We start from the raw sequence: 14,230 nt of genomic DNA on the forward strand, positions 1-14,230 counted from the left end.
ACAACTACAGCCACCCCATCAACATGAACATGGGCATGAACGTGCCGACGCACCACGGCCCGGGGGCCTTCTTCAGATACATGCGGCAGCCCATCAAGCAAGAGCTCTCGTGCAAGTGGATAGACGAGAACCAGATCAACAGACCCAAAAAGACTTGCGACAGGACTTTCAGCACCATGCACGAGATGGTCACCCATGTGTCCATGGAGCACGTCGGCGGGCCCGAGCAGAGCAACCACATCTGCTTCTGGGAGGACTGTCCGCGAGAGGGCAAGTCGTTTAAGGCCAAGTACAAACTCGTCAACCACATCCGCGTGCACACGGGCGAGAAGCCGTTCCCGTGCCCCTTCCCGGGATGTGGGAAAATATTCGCCCGCTCGGAAAATTTAAAAATCCACAAAAGAACACACACAGGTAAGGAGGGGGGGCTGGGGCTGGCGCCAGCAACAGTGGTGGTGGTTGTTGTGTGAGTGGAAGGAATTAACTTTAGTCAGGAAATCTTGTTGTTGGAGTTGAGAAATGCTACACAAAAGGGAGTGTGTGTGTGTGTGAGAGAGAGAGAGAGAGAGAGTGTGTGTGTGTGTTTTTGTTGTCTGCTCCACTGCGTAGAAACAATTCACAAGTCGCCGTGAGTGCGTTTTTTTTTGTTTGTTTTTTAAAGGGAAAAAAGTCGAAAACAGCTCTTTTCATTGATGATTGAGTGTTTGTTTAAAATTCTGTTCAGCGACTCCCTGTTAGTTGTTCGTTAGCACCTCCCCGCCTCGTAGCTTCGGCGCTAGAAGTTGTTGCTGCTCCTTTTGATGGAGTTTGCGCTCCCTCCTCTCTCTCTCTCTCGCTCCCTGTCTCCCTCTCTCTCTCTCTTTGCTTAAAGTTCGAGCGAGTCATTCGAACAACGAGGGGGCTCCCTGTAGACGTTTTCTCTTTTTTTCCACCCCAAGTTAGGGGGATGCCTGCTGCTGCTGGGGGGGGGGGGAGAGAGAGTATAGGCATCACTTCTATGCTCTGATCTCGCTCGTCGTTCGCGGCGCAAGGGGGAGATGCCCTGTTGATTCACTGTTTACTACATGGGAACAGAGAGACGCACGGCGCAGGCCAGTAGTAGCGTGCAGCAGGCCTCTTGAATAAATAAAGCCTGACAGAGCAGTGTGTGCGAGCCGCTAGTAAACTGCGCTCACGTCGCCCCCCGAAAATGTAGGTTACGCAGTTATATAACAGGCTGCAGGACCGTTTACCATCTCCGGGCTCCACGTTTTCTTCACGGCCGCTGTTACAAAGGGAAGTTTTGTTTGTGCAGGCTGGTTGGGGTAATTCATGGTGTGTATGTGTGTCTGTCTTTCTCTGCGTGTGTGCGCGCACTCAATTCTGCAGGTGAGAAGCCGTTTAAGTGTGAATTTGACGGCTGTGACAGACGCTTCGCCAACAGCAGCGACAGGAAAAAGCACATGCACGTGCACACGTCGGATAAGCCATACATCTGCAAAGTGTGCGACAAGTCCTACACACACCCAAGCTCTCTCAGGAAACACATGAAGGTAATTAATGTCTTCATTACTCCTTAAACACATTAACGGGCGGGCGGGCGGGCGGGCACACACACACACACACACACACACACACACACACACACACACACACACACACACACAATAATAACGAACAGGAGCTATCTGAACTTGAGGGGATTTATGACGTTGTATTACTCCGCAAGATAATTGCTTGTAAGGCTGAATATTATTTTATATATAGAAAATAGGATGCAAAGATGTGATTTTTGCCATTTCTTTGAATTTTTTAAATATTTCAATTTTGCACAAATGTTTTCCTTCCTGATCCCCGTGAAACAAAATGCCATGTTCAAGTAACAGCCAACCCTCTGCCCCACCAAAAAAAAAAAAAATTCCCCCACTGACTTAATACCTATAGTGCTCCGTAACTCTTAACATTCGCCACGTTCAAACGCACTGTTAAGGGACAACATTTACGCACGCTACACTTTGTTGATTACGCACGTTTTTGATCGTCGCTATTCCTGTTTTTTCCGCAGGTACACGAGTCTCAAGGATCGGAATCGTCTCCGGCAGCAAGCTCTGGATACGAGTCGTCCACACCGCCAGTGCTGGTCTCAGCCAACACAGACGACCCGACAAAAACACCGCCGTTAGCCGTGCAAAACACGTCCGGGCACAGCGAAGGACTGGCACCCAACTTTAATGAATGGTACGTTTGAAGTCTGAAGAATAACAAAAAAAAAAACTAAAAACTTTTTCAGTGTGGACCACAGTTTTAAGGACGAACCTTAAAAACTATTCCTGTTTCTCTCTCTCTCACACACACACATACACAAACACACCTCTCTCTCTCTCTCTCTCTCTCTCTCTTTCTGACACACACACACACACACACACACACACACACACACACACATACACACGCACACACACACACACACACACACGGGATTGGGACAGCAACAACAACAGGAGATGAGAGCAAAAGCCAGCAGCACGCAGGCCACGTCCGTTCTCAGGATCACGCAAATCTGACTTTTATTCCGCAGTTTTAAAGGAAATCAATTACAACGCGATAATAAAGAAAACACGTCATACTTTTTTTTCTCCATCATTACAAGTCGATGTTTTGTTTTTTGTTTTTGTTTTTTAATCATTTAGTTTACAGATTTCAGAAAAAAATGATTTATTTTTCATTTTATGTATTTTCTCAAATTTTTATTTAAAAAAACAAGAATTAAAAAAGGACAATTATTTCGAGCTGTTTTATATGACGGTGGCGTCTGTTGTCGCCTTTTCAATTGATTGTTGGAACTTCAAACAGTCTTAAGAAACGTGCCAAAGTCTTTGTCATGAACTTGAACACAGAAGAAAAAAAAATCCTAAATAAATATTATACTCGTGAATGTATTTTCCTTGTTTGATGGGGTCGAATCTATTGTCAGCGTCCGTTTTCAGGTGGAGAAATGTGGTTATTAGGTTACGATTGTTACCGTTGAATATAACGTTGCCTTTTGTTAATACCGTTGTAAATACATATCCATGATGCCATATTTATCAATTTGTAATTTAATTATGGGTATAAGTTCTGAAACTAAATGATATTTATGGAAATGTTTTCTAACACGAACTGTACAGTTTTGGTCATAACCAGCTTAACATTGAACAAAAATGATAAACTCTAAAGCTCCAACATCGCGATTGTATCCTTCTGTTTCTTTTTTCTTTTTTTTTCACCTTTTTAACCAATAGGCCTACATGTGTCTTATTTGGACTGAAGAAAACATCTATATGAATATTATGGATTTGTTTATATATATATAATGCAGATATTTCCGACACTTTTTCCTTTATGAGACCATTGACATGTACAACGACGACTTTGTAGAGCGGAGTTCAGTTGAGCTAAGAAGCTATAAAACAGTTCTGTTGATATCTTTATTTTTGTTTCAATTTAAACTTTGTGTATTTTACTTTTTTATAGGATCAGAAATAGATGTCAATTCGTAGCATAAACTCAGTATAAAAAAACAAAATGAAGAAAAAAAAAAAAGAACAAACCCATCAGCTTATTGCACTCCTATACAGGCGTTAGATCAGTGTGCGAACTTCATGATTTCCAAATCAAGGTGACAGCATTTTTTGAGTATTTTCAAATTCGGGTCAAGAACCCAAATATATGTGCCACTTTGGCAAATCTTTATAGTTCCAGCAATGTCTTTGTGCAAGTATGTTTAAATGTGTGCATCGGCAACAATGGAACTGTCACAACAAACCGTATCTTCAAAAATAATAATAAAAAAAAAGTTTTTTGTCTGTCAGCTTGCATTGTTTTAAATGTAATTTTGTGGAAACTAAGCGTGTTATTTGTTGTGGTGTTGCATATAGAGCAGTTTGATTACACATTTGCTCGTTTTGTGTGAATAACTTGTCAATATGACATTTCTTTCTTTTTTTATTTTGTTGTTGAACAAAAACCCAGTGGAAGGAATCCTAGATCTATGTGGGTGAAGGGTGGGGGGAGGGGGAAAACACGTTCAGTGGCGACAAAAAAAAAGAGTTACAGCATTGCATTGTAACCTATTCTCAAGAATTAAATATTATGCATTACACAAAGTATATTGTACTCATAAGAGAACAAGTTCAGACCACCAGCACTACTTTTAAAATAAAATGTAAAAAAAATGGTACCTCGTGACAAGTGATATATGAAATGAGTTTATTTAAATAATTTAAGGAATATATGTTTTATATGCTATTTTATATACCTTAATTTAAATGAAATACTTTTTCTTATTCCCAACACCTTTCTGCCCCGTGTCCAGAGGTCATACGTTAAAAAAAAAAATCTGATGTATAAAAAAAAAAAAACACAGCTAGAATGTGATGTTGTAACACTTTCTGGGAGAAATGGGTCACACTCCAAGTTATTCCTGAACAGCAAAAATGTTTTACTGATGAACTGTGTCACTGTGCCTGATTGCAGGCGGGAGAAAAAAAAATACAAAAATACAAAAAAAAAACATGTTACAACAGCGGGCCTATGCCTTAGCCTATATTTAGCTACGTTAGAGGCAAAAAGAGGTTCCTTGTACTTTTTAGGCTACTGTATGTTGGTTGCTTTGTTTTACCAACTATTTATGAAGAAATGTGAACGGGACATTTTGACTGAAATTAAAAAAGAACACATCATGAAAAGCTACTCTCCGACTCTCAGCCGTGCGTTCTTGTTGTTAATGTTGCATGCGAAGCGACGGATATCTGTTTATATCAGACTGGAGGGAGTCACTTGAACTTGACACCAAGGCGCCATCTTAGTGTCTTGGCTGCGTGCGTGTGCGCGAGTGAGTGAGTGCGTGCGTGCGTGCGTGCGTGTGTGTGTGTGTGTGTGTGTGTGTGTGTGTGTGTGTGTGTGTGTGCGAAGAATATCAGGGAGGGGGGAGGCAGAGCGAGTCAGGGAACTCCTTCTTGGCAGAGAGCGGCGGGGTGAAAACGGGGATGTGGGTCATGCACCTTTTGAGCGCATCTCCAGTTAGTCTGAGGCTGCTTTAATTTTGATCCGGGGGTATAGAAAGAGCAAAAGTGGGGGTTGGCGGTCCAGCAGCGGTGCAGACTGCCGGATGGGCAACTGAGGACACTGTGTGACCGTGAAGAATGGAGTGGAGTGGAGTGGTGTGGTGGCGTGGGGATGGTGCTGCCAAAAAAAAAAAAAAAAAAAAGTGCTGTAGCCTCACTCGTCTTACAAAGCGGCGCCGATTAACGGAACCGCTTCATAAAAACACAATCAAAGCGGTCGCCACACATCACCGCGCGCGATAATAAGCATTTAAAGCGGCGGCGGACGTGGCACGCACGGGACCCGGGTCTCTAGCGCCGTAAAACTGCGGTGGTGTGTGTTGTTTTTTTATGATTGCTTTTGGTATTTTCCATAAAGCTGCAACTATTTAAGTGCATGGGTAGAATGACAGCAGCAGAAGACATGTGCATGGATGTGACAGAGAGCTGTAAGGAAATCCGTGTCTTGTTTTGTTTTTGTTTTTTGTTTTTAAACACACCAACCCCTGCAGACTCGAACGCACACCCCTCTCAAAAGATGACCACCTACACCCGCCAACCCACCCAACTAAAAGCACATTTAGAGTGGGGGATTGATTGAAATTCCGCGTTTGACTTTTTCCTTGCGCAAGCGCACCCCGTGCACTCCGTTTGATATTATTTCTTTCCACCCTCACCTCCCTCCCCCTGCTGCTACCCGTCCCACCCTCCTCCTCCTCCTTCCATCCCTCCCTCCTTCTCATGCCCGGCTCGTCTAGTCGCTCAATTCAAGTCTCTCTCTGCCTCTCTCTCTGAGGTTAAAAAAAAAAAAAAAAAAAAAAAAAAAAAATCACCAAAGCAAAGAGCAGCAAGGGCTCACGCGGGGCAGTTACCCGAAAACAGACCCAGAACCTCACACCGTCGGTGGTTGCATTTCACCAACTCCTCGCGGTGGGTTGGGCTGATCAAGATAGTGAAAAAAAAAAAAAAAATCAGTGACGTGGATTCAGTAAACAGAACCGACATCCGAGCATCAGCCTGCAAGTGTCTCTTCGTATCACGTCGGATTACATCAGTCATTAGTCTCATTTCCGAACCGCGCGCGCTGCTCCAGTCAAAATTCTGCAGGCGAGCCATGTGGTTTTTGTGGAATTGTACGCGTATTTGTTTATCTGCGCGCGCGCGTGCGGGTAGGAAGGAGGAGCACTCGTGCGCGCTTTTTTTTTTTTTTTTTTAAATGCTGACGCCCCGTTCTAGACATCATTTTCAGATTATATGAGAATCGAGAGGCAGCCGATTCAATGCAGAGCGCGGGGAAGGGGGGGGTGGACATGAAAGGCTCCTTTCTAGGGGTGGTGGTTGTTTCGGGGGGGAGGGTGGAGGGGGAGGGGGGGTGATTCTCAATGGATTAGAAAGCGGTGGCTGTCACGTGGATGCAGTTGTGTAAAGGCTGGCAAGGCTGTATGACAACAATGGCCGCTCTCTGCATCCTGTAGCTACTACACATACACACACTACAACTGCATGGGCTCCGAGTTACGTCTCAGCGTTCATTCATCTCCCAGCGAAGCTTCTCTTTTTCTTTTTTTCTTTTTTTTTTTTTGGGGGGGGGGGGGGTTGCCATATTTGGCTGCAGCAGACACGGAGGATGGCTGCTGGGCTGGCAGGGAGCACTGGACTATAATCTCTCTCTCTCTCTCTCTCTCTCCCTAGGCTCTGTTTCTGGTGTGTGTGTGTGTGTGTGTGTGTGTGTGTGTGTGTGTGTGTGTGTGTGTGTGTGTGTGTGTGTGTGTGTGTGAGAGAGAGAGAGAGAGAGAGAGAGAGAGAGAGAGAGAGAGAGAGAGAGAGAGCTTGGAGCGAAGCGCAGGGACACTGAAGGAGGGAGGTATATCCCTCCGGCTTTGCGCACATGACGCCAAAGTTTTATATGGGATTGATTGGTCAACCGCCGCCCTTCTACCTTCCTTCCTCTTTTGAGTAGTAGCAGCAGCAGCAGCAGCAGCAAAGTATTTGCTGGCTGGGGCGCGCGCCCTAAGAGGATAAACGCAACAAGCAGAGGCCCACAAAGCCCTTTGTCACGCAAGGCAGGCTGTGATCTTAATAAACCCTTCGGCTAATTTATCGCTCCTTAATAATTTGGTAATTAGCGAGCTGCGCATGGTGCGCATAACTCCTGTTATGGCAGAGACAACTCCTCCCCCCGGCAAAAAAAATGAAAAATGTGAATGACTTCTAACTGTAGCCGAGGCTCTCTTTGTTTTTTTTGGCACGGTGAAGTCTAAGTTCTGGACGGAGCGCAAGGTCTCGCCCAAGGGCGCGCTGGTTGGCCGCTTGGCCTTTGATTGACAGTTTGGCCACTGGGCGCCACTTGGACGTGAACACGTGGCCAGACCGTCCGTCCGCCCCCCCCCCCCCACACACACACACCTACCTCATGCTCCACAGAGCCGAATACTTGGGTCAGTTTGTTTTGACTCCACTGGGAAGGTGCGTTTAAAAACTAAAAACACAGATTTATCTTTCAGTTGCAGAACAGAGAACATCTGACTTTATTAAGCCACGTTTGTCTTTGAATACAGACATAAATTACACCCATCCGGAGTCACTTTCGCCACTAAAGGCTCGGCGGTAATAAGACCGAAGCGAGATGAATTTGTAACACCCCGAAGAAAAAAAAAAGGGGGGGGGGGATTTGTTAACGAATAATGGCACACGAGTTTACGCACACCTGATAATTGCTTAAGCGAGGGTACTTCCATTTACATGGCGTATATGTGCGTGTGTGTGGCTGTGCGTGTGCTCGCCAATTATGGATGCTTACTTCACCTCCAGCAGCGGCTTGAATATGCATTCGCGCACGTACCGTAATCCGCGCCGTGGCCTCATATCTAACGGCCTTTGTGATGCGAGCTGATAAACACAAAGGCTTTGTCTTTGACTTTAATTATTCTCCAATTGACTCCTGCGAGGCATTTACATTTGGCCCATCACACGGCTACACTGTAGCCTGCAGGCACCTCTAATGATGAGGAAGCGAGTGAAAGTGGCCAATTGGGAAACATTATCAAGTGATATGAAGTTATTCCGCCACTTCCTCAAGCTTTATTTCTTTATTTATTTCTTTATTGAAGGCTCCATACTGTTACTGCATCTAAAATTAGAGCCCGGTGCTGTCAGGCAACCTGGATTTACAGTCCCCTCACCACCAACCACAAAATAATCGCAGACTCTCAAATGATGTCTCTATTACGCTGCGTGCTCATACACAAACTATTATAGGAGGGTGGGTGTCCAACAGGAGACTGCATTAATTCCCCCCCAACATCTGGCAGGGTGTCAGACACGTGATGAATTTCTTATTGGTGCATGGACGCTAATAGGTCCCGTGAGCTTGAGCCCCGGCAAGCGCTCATTCAGCGAAGCAGATGCTCAGCAACTGTGCGTCGCGCTCCGCTTTGGGGGACAGATGCTTTTAACATTTCAGAGTGCCGCTAAACAGGTGAATGAGCCAGTTGATATTCTGAGATGAGCTGAGAATCTTAAAAAAAAAAAAAAAAAAAAAAAAACTCGGTTCGATTCTACTATCTTCCTTCAAGCGCAAAGTCAAGTTTGTTTTTTTTCCTGAGCGGATGAAACCTGTTGCTCCGCGTTCACCTGAGGGGCGGTTGCACCACCTCGGGCGCACGGTGAGGGGGTATCCACCCCCTGGGGGGACGGACGGGGGAGCTCACATATTCATCAGCCGCTTAAAATAAGGGGCACAATGATCGGCCGTGTCCCCTCCTCCCGTTTATTGAGGACAATGAAATGAAACTTAAGAGCGCCTCTCCATTATTTAAAGACTTCATTCATCGCCGCTCTCGTGGCAATACCCCTCCGATCCCTCACACTCGCGCTTGCGCACTGCCGTGCACGGAGCACCGCCGAGGGAAGAGTCCACATGTTGCAGAGGAGACAGCAGCGCCTGCAGGCACATTGCAAGTGGATAGATAGATAGATAGATAGACAGATAGACAGATAGACAGATAGATAGATAGATAGATAGATAGATAGATACAGCTATTAGCATAGAAACAGCAACAGGAAAATGTGTGTTTATACTACAACATGTGTCCCACAATGCTGTTTTCTGCCCCAGAAATGCCAATCAGCACAAAAAAGAAGCAAGATCTGCTTGCATAATGTTTGCACAATCTTTAATCCGTTATGGCTACACATGAGGATGGGCAGTACCGCGAGAGAAACACACACACAAAACAGTGAGCGATTTTCCCTGTAAGTCTGTAAGTGTAAGTGAGGAGTGTGGGCCAGTGACCTGCGTGACCTCCATCACCTCCATCACCAGTGTTTTCATTCCTAGAAATCTAGTTCATTCACCAGTACGGACAATAAAGCAATAGATTCTTCAAATGTGTGGGTTCACACAAATGAAATACACATGCAAATAAGATGAATGTATCAATTCTCCAGTTCTGTGTACAATGGTTTGTTAGCCAAGTTTGTTTTCCTTTTATCTTTACATTTACATCACTGACTCCACCGTTCTTGATGGAGTCAAAATATCTGAGGCAGATTCGAGATAACAAGACCGTTTCCAAGAACACCAGAGTCACTTTTTCCCCCCCTCATGGAAACATTAACAACTCTGAAAGATGAACAGACCTGTTATGATTCAGACTAACGTGGTGCTACATTACTGCCTTCTGTGAAACCAAATATTCTTCGCAACATGAAACCATAATAAACTTTTCCCTAGTGTTGTAGAAAATTTACTGGACCTCCACCCATGACGCATAGTTTTGATTGGCAAAACATAAAATGCAAGGCATCAAAAAAAAAATAAATAAATAAATAAATAAATAAAGAAGAGGTTGTTAGGATGACTCCAGAGCAACGTCACGTAAAACGAGCATTGCTTCAAAATATGATAAAATATCCTGCTAATGGGTCCTTTCACTTGTCAAACAAAATGTTATTTTCAAAATAAACAAATTTGTTCTGTTTCAACGTAAAAGTACATATCAGAGTGCCTGTCTCCCAATTGCTCTGCAATTTTAGAGTGAAGAGTCTCTTACGAAACAGGCGAACCAGAACATTTTGCGGTTATGATCTCCACGTGTTAACACCTCGTGTGGCCACGAGCGTAGACAGCGAGCATAATGGAGAAAAGCAGTGCAGCAGAAAAGCAGAGACTCCATCATAACAGCAGTAATCGGGCCTGAGTTTTCTACAGCTGAAGCACTGACCCCCACATCACTTAGAAGGCGAAGGTGATCCCGCACTGTGTGTTTGTATAACTGGGCCGTGACAGTAAAGGAGCAGGTTTGTGTCTGAGATGGCTTTGGAGGCGGGTGTGGGGGTCCTGCCGCTCAAGCAGAGTGATATTCAACAGCTGTGTTATACAGGTTCTCAGCAGCCATAATAATAAAAAGTAAAAAAAAAAAAGAAAGTGTGAGACATAGCACCAGGTATTTTCTTCCCCACTTTTCCACTAATCTGGAGCCCATTCCTGCGGCTGGGCCTTTTGGCCCGAGAGGTAGCTACGCCAGCCAGCCAGCCAGCCAGCCAGCAGCTCACATTTTCACAGCATCAGACGTGCTGCTGTTGGTCTGCACTTTTGGGTCAGTGGGCATTTTATTTCTCTTTATTTTTTTTCCCTCCTACTCACGAAGTCAACAATTTCCCCCCCTTCAAGAATCAACAATCAGACGCTTTCTGATTGGAAACAATGCAACGTGATTGCACACCCTAAACTTTGTGCGCCACCGCCGTGCCCGCTGGACACAACTGCATCCCTGTGTGTGTATGTGTATGTGTTTTCCCCTTCTCCTTCCTCTCGACAAGCGGTCAGCATGGTCAGACACCGAGAGAGAAGGGGAGCAGGATTTTGGGGGAGGGAGGAGGAACAAAAACAAGGAACCAGGTAGGAGGGCCTGCTGAAGCGGGGAAGGGGGGTGGAAGGGGACGGGGAGGGGCGGGGGGATGGGAAAGCCAGGTGTTGGTTGAAATTGGCAGGCGATTGCCAAAGCGACCTCATGCCAGGATAATGCATGGGGCCATAGGTGTCCCCCAATCCCAACCGTCATGCTGATAGCTTTTCAATGCCTTGTGGGACAATCTCTCCAATAATTGCTTTTCCTGTTTCAATTCTGCCATGAGCGCCGGTAACAAAAGAGACGGGGACTTTGTTTCTCACAATCACAGCAAAAAAGAGAAAAAAACTTCCTGCCTCTTTTTTCCGGTCACCGCATATCGCTTCTTGCAAGGAAAAGCAAACTTTTTCTCTTTTTTTTTTGAAAAAAGGATTTATATTGAAATTTTAAAAAAATCCAGCACCATAAAAAAAGTCCAGTGAGTGCTCAAAAAGTTTGTACAGTTGGTCGTGTGATTGGCAGATCTCACCCTTAATATATTGCACATTTTCTGTCAGGAGACCCTTCGGAGCTCGTAACCAATCTCCAGTTTGTTAAGGGGGAAAGAAAAGCCAGAACCAAATATTTTCATTTACATCTTGAGGCAGTCTTTTCATCCTCTGTTATGATGACCGATGACATATTTCCCCGCTGATGGAGGGAGGGAGGCTCAGCAGGCCCAGTGAAACCCAAAACCTCTCCTGACAGAGTTCCTCCTCAAGTCGCCACAAAGTTTAACTTCTTAGTTTAACATTAAACCTGTTAATATTTTTGCCACTTAAGCTATTATATAATTATCTATTTCTGTGTATATATAGATATAGTTTTTTTTTTATTTACGCCATCCTTTACAAAATAGTTTATAGGAAGTTTTATTTATTTATTTATTAAAGTATTTTCAGTCTTTTCAATTGAATAAACAAAAACAATAAAATAAAAACTTTTATGGAACACAAGCTTGCATGTTTGTAAAATCCTAATATATGCATGTATGTATTTAATAAAGTCAGTCAATTGAGATGCTTTCCGGTCAGACTTCCCTCTGCTCGTCGTTACACCTTTATTTTCATTTAAGTACTTTTTTTTTTTTGTCATTTAATCTTTATGGCTAAACGTCTGTCTCACAACAAGGCCTCCTTTCATTACACACGCACGCAACCGACCCTGCGCAAACTCAAAAATAAGACAGAGGAAGGGGAAAAAATATGCGCACTTGTCATTATTAACGACCCACTTCCTCTTGCCCTTGAAAGGTTTAGGAGCAATCAAGTCAAAGAAAAGGGAGTTGAGTCCGAACAGCGCCGTTTGTTTTCCAGATGAGGAATCTTAAAGGCGGCAGCGAAGCAAGTGAGAAGGAAAAAAAAAAAAAAGCCCTTCAATGAAAGAAGCTGTGAAATAACGTAAAATAATGGCCGTCGGCCGCCGCGTCGGGTGAGAGGAGATTCAGTCGACTTTTATTGTGGCAAATGAAGCGTTTAACGCTGCTTTTGCAAAGTCGCTTTAATAAGTTTTCAACTAATTTCTAATTTTAAATCAAGTTTGTTTTTCTTAAATTATTTTCCGCGCGTCCGTCGCTTCAACTTTCGCGGGGAAACAAGGACTATTTTACAAAATAAAATTAAAAAAAAAAAAAATATTCGATCGATTTCGCCTTTAAATAAATTACACCGGTGATTAGCCGCAACCTAAGCTTGACTGGGAAGGCATTCAAATACAGAGACGCGTCGCCACGGACGCACGCATGCACGCAGGCAGTTTGTTTTTTGCGTGATAAATAATGAATCGGCTGTGCTGGCTGCCCGTCACTACTGGCCCACATTTAAACACGCCGTCGCTCATGCATTAGGAATGAGTGCGGTGGAAACTGTTGGAAGGGGTCAACCCCGCAATCCGTGACACATGGCTCGACCTTCAGGAGCAAAAGTTCACACCTCAGAACCATCAGCGCTATGAAAGATGAACAAACAAGTAGGGAGAACTTGGGAGTTGTTGTTTTTTTTTTTAACCCCATAAAAAAGCAAAAAAAAACCGAGTCAAAATCAGCTGCAGCCGTTTGAAGTGCGAGGAGGATTTCTGCTTTGCTTTTTTTATTGGCCGTCTTATGTGGCACGCAGGTATTTTGTTCTGCTGCTGGAATTGCGTGTGTGTGTGTGTGTGTGTGTGTGTGTGTGTGTGTGTGTGTGTGTGTGTGTGTGTGTGTGTGTGTGTGTCCGTCCCGCCGGTACCCAGTTTAAATTACCTTGTCTTTGGGAGTGATTTGTCTGTATTACCTAAATAAGGTGAAATCTGGGACATGCAGACTCTCTACTGCTTGTCGGAATCAGTGAAGTGTGAAATTGCAACACCAGACAGCCGGGATAATAGCTCAGAAGGGGGCTAATGTCCCTGCTACATTCACAGAACATTTTTATAATGACTGAATTAAAAGGGAGAGACTATAGCTTATGCTATAGACTGATTTTTCTCACACTTCTCTGCCGCCTTGATCCAATCTTTAGATTTTCCCATCACATTAAATTCACTTTGATTAAAAATTCTTCTTGCAATAAAAAAAGGGGGAAAAAAGAAATTACATAACTCTGCACTGTGCAGTCTCAAACCTTTTTTTTCTGGCTCCCTTTTGGGCTCGTATGACCCTTATATCACACCTCTGTTGGTCAAATAATGACTAGTGGAACAATCGGTATTAAAAAGAGGCTTTCTTCTGCTTCCGCAGGCCGGCAACAGCACTCCGTCTCACATAGATGACCGCAAAATGATCACCAAACCCACTTCCCTTCCTTGTCCATCTTTGTGACACACACACACACGCACGCACACACGCACAAAGACACGCACACAAATTACATAGAAAGGATTACTGAGACATGGTTCTGTTCGGGGAGGGATGTCACCAGCAGCGCCTGATTTGTGAGGCTTTACTTTACCCAAATTCAGTGGGTAATACGTCTGCTTTTAGATCGTTCCAAAAAGCCGTCCCATCCCAAATCCCTGCGACTCACCATTTAACACTCCCACTGGTGCTAAACCTAATCTTTCCTCCGACTCAGGTCAACATTCTGGTGGTCTTAGCTCTGCAGCCACTGGACCAACTATCACCACTCAGTCTAAACACTCCCCAAAACTAAGAAGAAGAGGAAGAAGATCTAATCCAATGCAACGTCTTGCTTTCTTTTATATTTATATTTGAGGCATTGCTAATGGCACTTCTAAGGTCTTTCAATCACATCTTTACAATAAAAAAAAAAACACTATAAAAATTCAGTTTTTATGAAA

At 44.2% G+C, this 14,230-nt stretch overlaps 2 protein-coding genes across 4 annotated transcripts in view; one reads left to right on the plus strand and one right to left on the minus strand.

Moving 5' to 3' along the window:
- Positions 1 to 4,710, plus strand: part of zic3 (zic family member 3 heterotaxy 1 (odd-paired homolog, Drosophila)) — a 5,577-nt gene extending 867 nt beyond the window's left edge. Inside the window, exons 1-4 of one of the 2 annotated variants that reach the window (XM_076046612.1) lie at positions 1 to 414; positions 1,369 to 1,532; positions 2,045 to 2,217; positions 2,469 to 4,710. The exon at positions 1 to 414 is cut by the window's left edge and continues 867 nt beyond it. In XM_076046612.1, the coding sequence (XP_075902727.1) occupies positions 1 to 414; positions 1,369 to 1,532; positions 2,045 to 2,217; positions 2,469 to 2,487 (770 nt within the window). In that variant the 3' untranslated portion in view covers positions 2,488 to 4,710. Of the gene's footprint in view, positions 415 to 1,368; positions 1,533 to 2,044 lie in introns of both variants that reach the window. The other variant, XM_076046613.1, reaches the window with a different exon arrangement.
- zic6 (zic family member 6) overlaps positions 1 to 14,230 on the minus strand; it is a 62,660-nt gene that overhangs the window by 12,722 nt on the left and 35,708 nt on the right. The window lies entirely within an intron of this gene.

Source organism: Nelusetta ayraudi, unplaced genomic scaffold, assembly GCF_046127955.1.
Source record: "Nelusetta ayraudi isolate G7.1 ecotype Tasmania unplaced genomic scaffold, CSIRO-AGI_Nayr_v1 ptg000090l, whole genome shotgun sequence".
In the NCBI taxonomy this organism is placed as follows: domain Eukaryota; kingdom Metazoa; phylum Chordata; class Actinopteri; order Tetraodontiformes; family Monacanthidae; genus Nelusetta; species Nelusetta ayraudi.